Source organism: Rosa chinensis, chromosome 1, assembly GCF_002994745.2.
Source record: "Rosa chinensis cultivar Old Blush chromosome 1, RchiOBHm-V2, whole genome shotgun sequence".
Taxonomy (NCBI): Eukaryota; Viridiplantae; Streptophyta; class Magnoliopsida; order Rosales; family Rosaceae; genus Rosa; species Rosa chinensis.
Window position 1 is genome coordinate 11,277,956 of NC_037088.1, and position 13,313 is coordinate 11,291,268.

The window sequence follows — 13,313 nt, forward strand, 5'->3', positions numbered from 1 at the left end:
TGAGGCCCTCCTTCTCGATCGATAGAAATTGCTTGTTTGAACTTCCTTTTTCAGAGTGCCTTAGCATATAGTGAGTGACGTCTATACGTTAACCGTACAATTATACAAGGACGTGTTTGAACAAAGTAATGCCAGTAGAAGTTGATATAGATTCCGAGTTGCTATAGTTTGTTCTTTTGTTCTTAGATTTTGCGAATGGGGTTATGTACCCTTTTATGTGTTTTTTCTTCTGCTGTTTGCTAGCTATGTGGTTCTTGCCTCGAGTGTTTTGGTCTGTAGTGTGTGCTTGACCTCTGATTTATTCTTTTTTAAGATTAACTATTGCCATTAAGCTGTAAATTCTTGCAGTTGGGATGCTGTTTTAAGTTATACCAGATCCCTTAGTAATTCTTATATATTTTCTGTTGTTACTGCATGATAATATTAAATATCTACGGCAGAGAAACTTTCACGAGAATGCTGCTACTGAGCGCAAGTATTTTTACCAAAGCATTCTCACATTATGGTCTGCCACATTGTCATTTCTTCAATTTGTTTATTACACGTGAATATCAAGTGCCCTGTGGTTTTGGGAAAGTAAATCAAAATTGGGTGGAAAAGATGGACAAGTAGCATTCCTTTTGTAAACTACAACATTACTTAGAAGAAGCTAATGTGTATTGCAGTTGCAGCGCAGGGGTCAATCCGGTATGCCTCAGCCTCCACCAGGGCCACCACCACATGGGCAAACACCTCAATAGACCATTTCTCCCGTCAGTTATAGCTTTCTATCAGGATATCTTCTTCTTTTTTTGAGAAAGATATCTTGTTTTTGCTCGGCACATAGTTATGTTACATCAGCATAATATCTACTCACTGAGATTGCTTAGGTTGACCAAAACAAGAAAAATTTCTTCAAGTTGTACCTGCTCTTTGCTTATTTTTCAAGTATTGCAGCCCAGAATTGATGTAGTGAGATGGAATTTAATCAAGTATAACCAAAAATATGTTGAAATTTCTTCTGCTCATTTTTGCTTTTGTTTTACCAATGATAACCAGCAAAATTGTAACAATGAAATTAACTCTGTTAGCCACATTACAAGAGATTTCTGTGTTTTATAAAGGTTTAGTCAGCCTCATTGGTGTAAAATTTAATGTAGTGCTGCCTAAATTGCTATCAATGCTACTGGCCAGCACTGATTGCTTTGTTGACCCATGAACAATTAGGTATGTCTTTTGTTAATCCCCCAACAAATGTTGCAGTGGGGTATTTCATTAATATATGGTGAGAAAGTTTTGATTCATGGACGGCACTCTAACCTTGTTCATCCCCATTCATGAATCATGATAACTGGTCAAGAACACAAAAGCCTCCAACTAGTGATTCTGCCGCATTGCTAACTACGGCTGGGGTTAACCAAGGTTGCTCTGTGGACTTACATATGAATTCTGGATTTACCTTGAAAACTCTTTTTTGTCATTATGTATCTGGTAAATAACCTGTCTAAGATTAATATCATATAGTTGAATGTATGTTGTCATTAACCAACCTTATGTTTCTGTTAAGATTGTAACTCAAATGGCATATATGCTACCATTAAGCGGCATTTTACAATATTGTGATAAATACCTGTAAAAAGAAACTGTATACGTATATTATGTACATTGTGATAGATACCTGCAAGATGAAATTTGATACATTGGCCTGAGCTAGATTACTTGAAGAAGTCGGAATTATAAACATACAAATGTAAACACAACTGTATCCTGTTTAGACAAAACCACTTGTCAGAGGAAATCCCAAAATTTCAAAATTCTGAAGCATCTTTGGTTGCTCCTCTTCAGAAAAGGTTTGAAGTTTGTCACATTCTGATAGCTCCAGACTATCCAGAAAGGTGAGATCATTCAGTCTCTTCGGAAGGGATTCAAGATTTGGCAATCGCTGAAGTTGAAGAGAGGATAAAGTGGTAGGCAACAACCAGTCCTCTGGGAACAACACCAGAGCTTCACAACCGCCAAAGGTGAGGTTGGTGAGACATGTGAGCCCATGCAACCCCCACTCAAATGTTGGTAAGAGTTTCTCGCAATCCAAGATCGAAAGTGACAATAGATTGGTAGGCAAGCCACCCTCTGGAAATGACACAAGATTGGAGCAACCTTCTAGACAGAGATCTTGAAGACATGTGAGGCTGTAAATACGATTTGGCAGGGACTTGAGGCTTTGGCATTTGGAGATTTTGATGGACTGCAGCATGGAGGTTGGCAGGCCAAATTCTGCAATAGCCTCGAGAAGTGGACACTCAACAATTTCTAAGTTGCTGAGATGGATAAGATTGTGAACGCCTTCAGGTATCAACTTGAGTTTGGTGCAGTTGTTGATGATGAGTTGTTTAAGGTTCATCACCATGCCAGATGTGACTGCAGGGAGCCCAAAAGTACCTTCTGGAAAGGACATGACAGAATGACAACCGGAAATGTTAAGGAATTCAAGACAAGTGTTATTTTGAATCATGTCCTTTGAGAGGGAATCCAAATTTACACAGTTTTGGATTTCAATGTGTTTAAGTGTACTAGGAAGCTTTCCTCCTGGTAAAGACTTCAGAGAAGAACAATCTTCAATTACCAAATACTCAAACGGAGAGGACCACTTGTTACCGTGCATCTTCCACTCTGGTAGGAACTGCAGAGCCTCGCAACCCTTGATCTCAAGACCTCTAAGTGTGGAAGGAAAGCCTGTGTCTGGAAATGATACAAGCGAGGGACATCTCCAGACTCTCAGCTCCTTAAGAGAGGAGAGTTTGTACAAGCATTGTGGTAGCTCTTTTAAGAATGGACATTCTGAAATTTCCAAGTGCTTGAGGTGCAAGAGGTTTTGCAATCCAATATCATTAGACAAAGTGATGATCTCGCTTAGATCTGCAATTTTCAACTCTTCAAGATCTGTCAAGTGTTGCAGAGACCCTTCAAGTAGACGTGTCAGATTAGGAATTTGATTCAAACGCAAGTAGGTAAGCGAGGCAAGTCCAACTATACTTTGTAGCACCCCTTCATTGCAATTTTTAAGCTCCAACTCATGGATGGAAGGGAGCTTGGGAAGTTCTTCTAGTTCTTGACATCCATTTATCTCGAGTACTTTCAGAGAAGGAAAGAGACTAGGCAATCTATTCAACTTGGGACATGTCCCTATAGAAAGTTCCAGTAGGCAAGGAAATTCTACGCCTTGTCCTGAGGCATTATCAGTATTTGAAAGGCATGGAAGAGCAATCAGTTCTTCACACCACTTGATTCTCATTTCTCTCAAGCCAGGAAAGTGTTGTGAAAAACTTCTAAGCTTTGGACAGTTTAGAATTTCAATCTTCTGCAGGCGACAAAAGTCTTCCCTACCTTCAACCCCAGAAGACGACCAGTCCTCCCAGTTTATCATCCGGTCCAACTTTAGAGTTTCCAATGACGGGAATGGAAGGATAGGAGAGTAACAATTCCCATAAAACTCAGCACCTATACTTTTTAGGCCCTCCATTCCTTCAAGAATGAGATCTTTGAGTGAGGGTAGTTGCCCAAGTGCAGGTAGTTCTGTACACTTCCTGCAATCAGTAACCTTTAAAAATATGATATTGGAGAACAATGGGGATGCAATCCAACTAGGAAATCTTCTGCCTCCGTAGTCTTTTACTGTGACTCCTTTTATATTTTTATGAGGTTGCAGCATCTCAAGTACAACCGTTTCAACTCTTTCATTTCTTGAAATATCCACACTGTTTCTCGGTTCCAATGCACAAGCCTCCATGGTTTCCTTAAAACTAGGAAATCTTGTAACACTACGGCCTCTGGTGCTGAGATCTTCTAGGTTTCTGTGAATTTTTGTCATGTTATCATTGAGTGAATGATCAAAAATTTCACTCCATTGGAATACCAAGTGCTCAAGTCCTTGCTTTCCCTTCAGATTAGCCTCCATTGCATCTACAAAATTATCAACATTCTGCAATCCAGAAATGAGAAGCGAGCCTTTTAGTTGCACCATGTCCTTCAAGTCTCTAATTCCCCATCCCCTGCCTCTACCAACCATGAAATTTGACAAGGTTTGAAGATTCTCCAATCTACACATTTGCGGTGGCATCTCTTCTAGTCTGCTTCCATTAATATGAAAATGACGTAGGCTTGTTAGGTTCCCCATCCCTACTGGCAGCTTATTGAGAGAGCGACATTCTGTTAATATCAATGTCTGTAAATTGCAAAGCATAGTCATTGAATCAGGCAACCCTTTTATTGCAGTGCGAGAAAGGTTCAAATACCGTAGATGTTTTAAATTGCCAAGTGAATCTGGCAGTTCAGTAATACGACATGCACTGAAAGATAGCACTCGTAAACATCGTAACTTGGGCAGCAGGTCATTAGGGACTTTCTTAGCCAAATAGCTGACTCCAATTCCATCTGTTGAATCCAATGGAAGGAAGGTGCGTAAGTGCTCAAGTCTGCTGAAGGACTCAAACCTTGTTGTTACCTCTCGTTGACGACGAACATAGGAAGAATGACGAGCCTTCTCAAAAGCTTTGTGTTCATCACTGTCCTCAACTTTGTCCTCCAATCTGAAACAGAATTCTCCAGAAACAAACTGAGCTAGCTCTTGCACAAGGTTGTGCATTGTATACCGTGATTTGTTGTGAACAGACTGTTGAAAGAATGATCTGGATACTAGCTCATGAAAATACTCACCACCCACAGCTTCCAATTTTTTGCTTCCTTTAGGTTGCTGAAGAAAACCTTCAGCCATCCATAATAAAACAAGTGAATCCTTTTCCAGTTCAAATTCTCTTGGGAAAATGGAACAATATGCGAAACATGGCTTCAAATGTGCAGGAAGGTGATGATAGCTTAAGCTTAAAGTTTGAAGAATGTTACTTTCATCATCTGGTAGATCCCATATTGGCCTATTTAAAATGTCTTTCCATTCATCTTCTTCAGTTCTAGACCGCAACAGGATTCCAAATCTTTTCACTGCCAAGGGCAAACCATCACACCTTCTCACTATCTCCTTGCCAATGGCCTGAAAATTAACATCATGTTGAAGGAAAATCAAGTTTAGTGTGCCTTATCAAACTAGGAATAGGAATAGGAGAGAAGGTTCTAGATTTCCCAATCCTACACGGATTGGTATTCCTTGTAACATTAGATTATGCACTTTGTAATCCCTATATATAGGGCTCCTATTCTCTATAATGAAATACACTTCTCTCATCAATCTCTCTCAATACCAATATACTTAAACACGTTATCAGCACGACTCTAGCCACAAAAACAGAAAACCAAAAACCCTAAAAAGTTCTTCCCACCGAAATCTGCCGCAAGCCCCTGCAGCACCTAGCCCCTTGCTAGCCCGCCTACTACTGCAGCTCTCTCGGCCTGCCTACCTGCCAGCGCGCCCCCGCGCTCAGTTCGCTGCCTTGCAGCCCCGCGCCCGTGCGTCCACCCCACGCTGCCCCTGCAGCGTCCCTGCTTCCCCGCGCACACCTGCGCTCGTCTGCCTGCCTGCGCGCCCCTGCGTCCGCAGCTACCTGCTTGCGTACCCGTACACCTGCAGCATTGCATCAAGCTGCTAGCCTGCAGCTGCTCCTGCAACCCTCTCGGCCTTGACTTTCCTGCACCCTTCGGCAGCAACTACAATCCTTAACTGCCATCACCACCGCAGCCCCTGCTGCCTCGCATCCGCTGCACGCCTCTACTTAGATTACTTCGCTCCATCACGCCTGCATCGACACGCGCGTGATCCAAAACCAACAAGTAAGTATCCAAAGAGTAAGCTTTAAAGTTCCTGATTTGAAATTCTTTCTTTTTCTCGGGGACTTCAAAACCTCCCTTCTTCTTCATCCCACCTTTCATAGAACGTGGGTTCGATTCAATGCGGAATCGTGGGGATTCACGCAATTAACGAACTAAGAGCGTTCGTAAGACTTCGGACTAAGAGCGTCCGCAAGCATCGATTTATGACCTTATAAACATCATTGTTTCGGTCTAATCCAATTTTCTTGGAAATCGATTTCTTGGTAGCATAGCTCGGAAATCTTAATATTTAGTTGTCGTGGAAGTTTTAAACTCCGAAACTAATATATTTCTTCTTCTTATTTCAGGATGTCGAAACTTGACTTTCCTGCACTTACCTCAACTGGCTCGGAATATCATAGTTGGGCCACGGATGTTGAGCACCATCTCACTTCAAAAGGGATCCTACCCTTAATTCAAGCTCCTAATCCTACTCTCATATTTGAGCGTACGGCTACGAACAATGCCACCGCCCTCATCTTGATGAGGCGCCACATGGATAAATCACTCCGACTGGAGTACATGGCAATCAAGGATGCTAGAGAATTATGGGTCGCGCTAGAAGAGCGATTTGGTAATATCAAGGATACCCTCCTCCCTGACTTGAAAGTTCAATGGGGCAATCTACGATTCGCCGACTTCAAGTCTGTAGCTGAATATAATTCAGAAGTTCTACGCCTCAAAACTATGTTGGGGTTCTGTGGACAACCCGTCACAGAACAAGAACTAATTGAGAAAACTCTCTCCACCTTCCCTGTCTCAGCAATTTTGCTCTCAAAGCAATATCGAACGGAGTTCGATACTAGACGGATCACGAGATTTCATCAGCTCATTACTATTATGTCTGTAGCTGAAAAGCATGATAATATCCTCGTGAAGAATTATAATTCAAGGCCTATCGGAACTAAGAGCGTTCAAGAGGCGAATTATAATAATGCACCCAAAGGAGGGCGCAAGGAGCGGAACCCTAAGAATAAGGGACACAACGGACGTTCTGGTCCATATAACCGCCCTACAAAGGAAGGTACTCGTCAGAATGAAGGACGATCACGTGGCAATACATGGCAACGTGGGAGAGGAGGCCGTGGGGCTCCAGGACATGGAGGAACCACCCAGGGCCGTGGGAATGGCGCCAACTCCTATGGGGGACGCCACCCAAGTGCAAACAATGCACCTCAATTAAAGGGAGGAAATCACAATGACATGTGTCATCGATGTGGATCTAGTGAGCACTGGTTCAAACAATGCAACGCAAGCAAACAATTGGCTGCGCATTACAAGGCATTTAGAGACTTCAGAGAGCATGAAGCCAACTTTGCCGAAAATATAGAAGAAGATGGTGATGATGTCAACGTCAATCTCACCATAGCGGACTTCAAATCTGACAAAGAATTGCACAAGGATGCTGCAGATTTTGATTAGTATAGTCCTTTACTTTTCCAAGAATTATGTAATGGCTATTATGCCTTAAATCAATAAAATGACTTATTGTATTAACTCTTTCCCTCTAGGCGTACTCAAGAGTACTTGTGATGTCTAGGCAAGGTTTGATCTGAGAGAACGGTTTTAAAAGTGAGCAACGCTCCACCAAAATCTCGCCTTACCTTACCTGGTCACAACTAAATTGAAATTACCGAAAGGATTGAGTGACTACGATTTGTCTACGGTTTGATTTTTATATTGGATTAGATTTTGGTCAAGAAACTTTGATGTAATCATTGGCTATTATTAATAAAGTATCGATTTATCTTATTCAAATGTCTTGGACATATTCTAAATTCGAACTTTATTATTTTTCAGTATGTTTCCCGGAGAGCTCGAATGCCTCGTGGATAGTGCTACTACACATACCATCCTTCGAAACAGGCAGCTATTCCTATGGATGGCGCCTACTCGATCTTCTGTGACTACGATGGCTGGACCATCTCAATTGATTCATGGTCGAGGACCAGCTCAATTTATGTTGCCTAATGGCACTACCTTGAATGTCACCGAAGCTCTTTATGCTCCTAGGGCAGGAAGAACCCTATTGAGCTTCAAAGATATAAGAGCCAATGGTTTTCATGTGGAAACACATTGTGAGAATGGACAAGAGTTCCTTTGCATCACCTCTAATGACTACGGACATAAACGAGTATTAGAGAAACTTATGTGTCGCTCTAGTGGGTTGTATGCAACCACTATTCGAGTCATTGAATCCAACCATGTCATGAGAGATGATTTATGGGATTCCGACACGTATAGGCTTTGGCACGACCGTTTGGGACACCCAGGTCGTGACATGATGATCCGTGTATTAAAGACTTCACACGGACATCCCTTTTTCAGAACGAAAAGAAGTAAAACTCGGTTTTTGGACACCGAAGGAACCCCTGCGCCTCACGGCGCCGTTCACCCCCAAATCCGGCCATCCTTGGCCGGCGCCGCCTTCCCCCTGCGGCCTCAGGGTGGCATTGACGCCACCAAGGGTCCTTTGTCTCCAACTTTTACTTCTAAGGTCACTTGTGACTTTGTGGCTCAACCAAAATCCTCATTGGTTGTTTCTAAAGCCCATCATTCGTTCTGCAAAGCCTGCTCTTTAGCAAAGTTAGGATCAAGACCATCCTATGCAAAGGACACCAAGGAAAATATACCATTCTTGCAAAGAATTCAAGGTGATATTTGTGGACCTATTCAACCACCATGCGGACCATTTAGATATTTTATGGTGTTGGTTGATGCATCGACACGCTGGTCACATGTCATGCTATTGTCCACAAGGAACGCTGCATTTGCTAAACTCCTAGCACAAATCATTAAGTTACGGGCTCACCACCCTGATCATCCCATTAAGTCTATAAGATTAGACAATGCTGGGGAGTTTACATCAAAGACTTTTGATGATTATTGCATGTCCATTGGGATTGATGTTGAACATCCTGTTCCTCATGTTCATACCCAAAATGGTCTCGCAGAAGCCACCATTAAACGACTACAAATGGTTGCTCGAGCATTGGTGATGCGCACCAATCTCCCTATTTCTGCTTGGGGCTATGCAATATTGCATGCAGCTGTACTTATTCGTCTGAGGCCCACTGCCACCCAACCCTTCTCTGCGTCCCAGATGGTTACTGGGTATGAGCCTGATGTCTCACACTTACGCATATTTGGGTGTGCGGTCTATGTGCCTATTGCGCCGCCACAGCGCACCAAAATGGGTCCTCAAAGACGATTAGGCCTTTATGTTGGATATGATTCTCCAACGATTATCCGCTACATAGAACCCTTGACAGGCGATCTCTTTACCGCTAGATTTGCGGATTGTCACTTCGATGAGACAGTCTTCCCATCGTTAGGGGGAGATAAGAACATCAATGTTCAACAGGAACGACCGGAATTGTCGTGGTCTGTCCCCACTCTGTCTCATCTTGATCCCCGAACCGCACAGTCTGAAATTGAAGTGCGGAGAATTCTCGATCTTCAGAACGTAGCAGAATCGATGCCTGATGCGTTTTCTGATATCGCTAAAGTGACGAGATCACACATACCTGCTGCAAACGTGCCTGCAAGGATTGATGTCCCTAAAACTAGAGGACATGACGCTAACTCAAGAGGATTTGAGCATGGCGCCAACGTCCCCTCTCACAGTGATGGTGACGTTGTGGCTAGGCCCATGGCTCCTGCCAGGAAGCGCGGGAGGCCTATAGGTTCGATGGATTCTCGCCCAAGAAAGAAAGCGAGTTTGGCACAGAATAATCCATTAATCATCGATATAAATAATCCATCTCATGAGAATATTCCGGATTATGGTTATGTCCAAGAGACATCATTGGGGGACGCTCCAATGTCAGAACCAACTCCAGAGAATAGAGAGATCTCCATAAATTACACTAGTGTACATGAGATGATGGATAGAAATTCTATGGCGATTGATGATGCATTTGCATATCATATTGCAAAAGGAATTATAGAATATGATGATATCGAACCTCGCTCTGTTGAAGAATGTCAACGAAGAGCAGATTGGCCTAAATGGAAAGATGCGATCCAGGTTGAATTGGATTCACTAACAAAGAGACAGGTATTTGGGCCTGTAACGCAGACACCCCCAAGTGTAAAGCCTGTTGGCCATAAATGGGTCTTTGTTAGAAAGCGTAATGAGAAAAATGAGGTGGTAAGATATAAAGCCCGCCTTGTGGCGCAAGGTTTCTCACAACGCCCTGGAATCGACTACGAGGAGACATATTCTCCCGTAATGGACGTTATAACGTTCCGCTACCTTGTCAGTTTGGTAGTTTCCGAAAAACTTGACATGCAGCTTATGGATGTGGTTACAGCATATCTCTATGGGGATCTAGATTCAGAGATATATATGAAGGTTCCAGATGGACTTCAATTACCCAAATCAAGTGGCTCTAAACCACGGAGCGCGTTTTCAATAAGATTAAAACGCTCACTATATGGATTAAAACAATCCGGACGGATGTGGTATAATCGTCTAAGTGACTACTTGATTGGGAAGGGATATATTAACAATGAAATATGCCCATGCGTGTTCATTAAAAGAACAAGTTCCGGATTTGCAATCGTAGCAGTTTATGTCGATGACATGAACCTAATTGGAACTCTAGATGAGTTAAAGGAAACTGCTAATTACTTGAAATCCGAATTTGAGATGAAAGATCTTGGGAAAACACGGTTTTGTCTCGGTTTAGAACTCGAGCACCGTAGTGATGGGATTTTGATCCATCAGTCTGCATATACTCAGAAAATTCTAAGGCGCTTTAATGAAGATAAAGCAAAGCCTGCAAGTACTCCCATGATCGGCCGTAGTCTTGAGCCCGGAAAAGATCCGTTTCGTCCAAGGGATGAGGACGAAGAACCCCTAGAGGCCGAAGTGCCCTATTTAAGTGTAATAGGCGCATTATTGTACTTAGCTCAATGCACAAGACCGGATATCTCATTCGCAGTGAACTTGTTAGCTAGACATAGCTCTGCGCCAACACGCCGCCATTGGATTGGTATAAAGACAATCTTTCGATACCTAAGAGGTACGATTGATATGGGCTTATTCTATCCCTACAGAGAGAAAAGGAATGACGGAAAATTGGGATCGGACCCAAAAAGGCAAAATGCCCCCGTCCATGGAATGGCCGCCGGCCATGTTGCCGGCGCCGGCGCCGCCGCCGCTCATGGTGGCCGGCGTCCTCCTATCTCCCTCCATCAAAACGACAATGATGTCTTGATGGGCTTTGCTGATGCAGGGTACCTCTCTGACCCTCACAAAGGTCGCTCCCAAACAGGTTATGTCTTTACCATGGGAAGCACTGCGATATCTTGGAGGTCTACGAAACAGACCCTTGTTGCTACTTCCTCAAATCATGCAGAGATTATTGCTCTACATGAAGCTGTACGTGAATGTGTATGGTTAAGGTCTGTAATTCGACACATTCAAGGAAGTTGTGGTTTGAAGTCTACCACAGATGACCCTACATGCATTTATGAGGATAATGCAGCTTGTATTGAACAAATGAAGTTAGGTTTCATCAAGGGTGACAACACCAAGCATATATCGCCTAAGTTCTTTTATAATCAGCAACAACAATCACTTCTAAAGATTGAAGTGAATCAAATCCGATCAGAGGATAATGTAGCGGACTTATTCACTAAGTCGTTACCTAAATCCACCTTCGAGAAACATGTGAAGAGCATCGGATTGAGAAAGTTATCCGAACTCCCACGATTGTAGCAATCAGGGGGAGATATCGACATCAGGGGGAGTTATGATGTCTACATGTTCGATCTCGAAGAGTGAAGGACGTGTTGTGCTCTTTTTGTCCTTCGACCAGGATTATTTTTGTCCCACAGGGTTTTTGTTACCTGGCAAGGTTTTTAACGAGGCAACGGATGAAGCGTCACCACCAAGTTTGAGCGGCACAAGGGGGAGTGTTGAAGGAAAATCAAGTTTAGTGTGCCTTATCAAACTAGGAATAGGAATAGGAGAGAAGGTTCTAGATTTCCCAATCCTACACGGATTGGTATTCCTTGTAACATTAGATTATGCACTTTGTAATCCCTATATATAGGGCTCCTATTCTCTATAATGAAATACACTTCTCTCATCAATCTCTCTCAATACCAATATACTTAAACACATCAATGATTCTGTTCTCCGATGCTTGACTCATGAACAATGACCAACAATCTTCAAATGATAAACCGCTCAAATGATAAGCTGGTATAGTACCCATGCTTGAGGCAACATCACTGTTCTGCGTTGTGACTATTATCTTACTTCCACTTTTCCCTACTTCCAAAGGGTACCACAAGAGATCCCAATCATTATTTCTTTTGTTCCAAACATCATCTAAAACAAGCAAGAACCTCTTCCCAGCCAATTTTTCTTTCAAACAAACTTGAAGCAAATTTAAGTCATCAAGATCAACTTTTTCTGAATGGACTGACCCAAGCATTGTTTTCGTCACCCTCACAGCATCAAAGTGACTAGATACATATATCCAAACTTTCAAATCAAAATGCATGTCCACTATGTTATCATTGTAAACCAGTTGCGCAAGAGTTGTTTTTCCAATACCACCCATGCCCACTATAGGAACTACACCAACTTTACTACGTGTTGGCTCCTCCTCTACAAGAAGTTGAATTATCTTCTCTTTGTCATAGCCCCTGCCATAAACACATGATTCATCCACCAACGAAGTTGTTGGTGATCTAAGCCTAAAACCAAACAACCTCCCTCCAACATTGTCTTTCAAGCCTAGAACATTTTTATATTTGGCAATTAACTCTAACCTCTCAATTATCTTCATCAATTTAGATTCTATCCCTCTAGTAGATGGACTGCGAGGGGTGGAAATAGGGTTCCAATTCCATACCTTATTCGTGCTGGTATGAGATTCAGCTTCCATCTTAAATGCCAAAGCTTCACTAGCCAGCTCATCGAGTATATCCTCTGCATCATATAAAGTATCTTTAGTCATGTGCAGCCACTTCTTCACTGCAGTATTGTAAAACTGCTTCTCCTCAGCATCATTAAGCAACGTAGTAACCGTCAGCAAGGTGATCTTCAACTTATCCAGCAGATCATTGTAGTTCCTGCCACACAGTAGGCCTAGAAATTCATGGGAAGCCAATCTATCAAACAGAACTTGAAGAAAGGCAGAGAGAAAAGCCTCTCCAATTGCCATGGATTGTAATATCCAGAGTTGAAAAGTAAAGAGAAAACACAAAAAGACTAAGAACAGAGCTGTTTTGGCCCATATAGGCAGGAATACAAGTCTTCGCTGGTGTTTCTAATCAAAAGTACAGGACACAATGACACATACATGGTGGCTGCTAATTTCCAGTTAACAATAGTAGTTTTTATCTAAATGGTCAATCATTCAAAGATGGTTGGACACTTGGACCCTACTCCTTAACTCTAAGCTGCCTCTTTTAGCTAGCTTTGTCAACGGTCTCCTCCATCACTATTTTTATCAATCATTGAAACAAAAGATTTTGGAAGAATTTATACTGAA

At 42.4% G+C, this 13,313-nt stretch overlaps 1 protein-coding gene across 1 annotated transcript; it reads right to left on the reverse strand.

Annotated features, from left to right (window-relative positions):
* Positions 1-1,540: 1,540 nt before the first annotated feature.
* Positions 1,541-13,047, reverse strand: LOC112200910 (putative disease resistance RPP13-like protein 1). The gene is made up of 2 exons (XM_040513736.1): positions 11,931-13,047; positions 1,541-5,035 (listed from the first exon to the last, which is right to left on the reverse strand). The coding sequence occupies exons 1-2, from the start codon at positions 12,981-12,983 to the stop codon at positions 1,751-1,753; spliced, it is 4,338 nt and encodes a 1,445-aa protein (XP_040369670.1). The 5' UTR covers positions 12,984-13,047; the 3' UTR covers positions 1,541-1,750.
* Between the last annotated feature and the right edge of the window lie 266 nt (positions 13,048-13,313).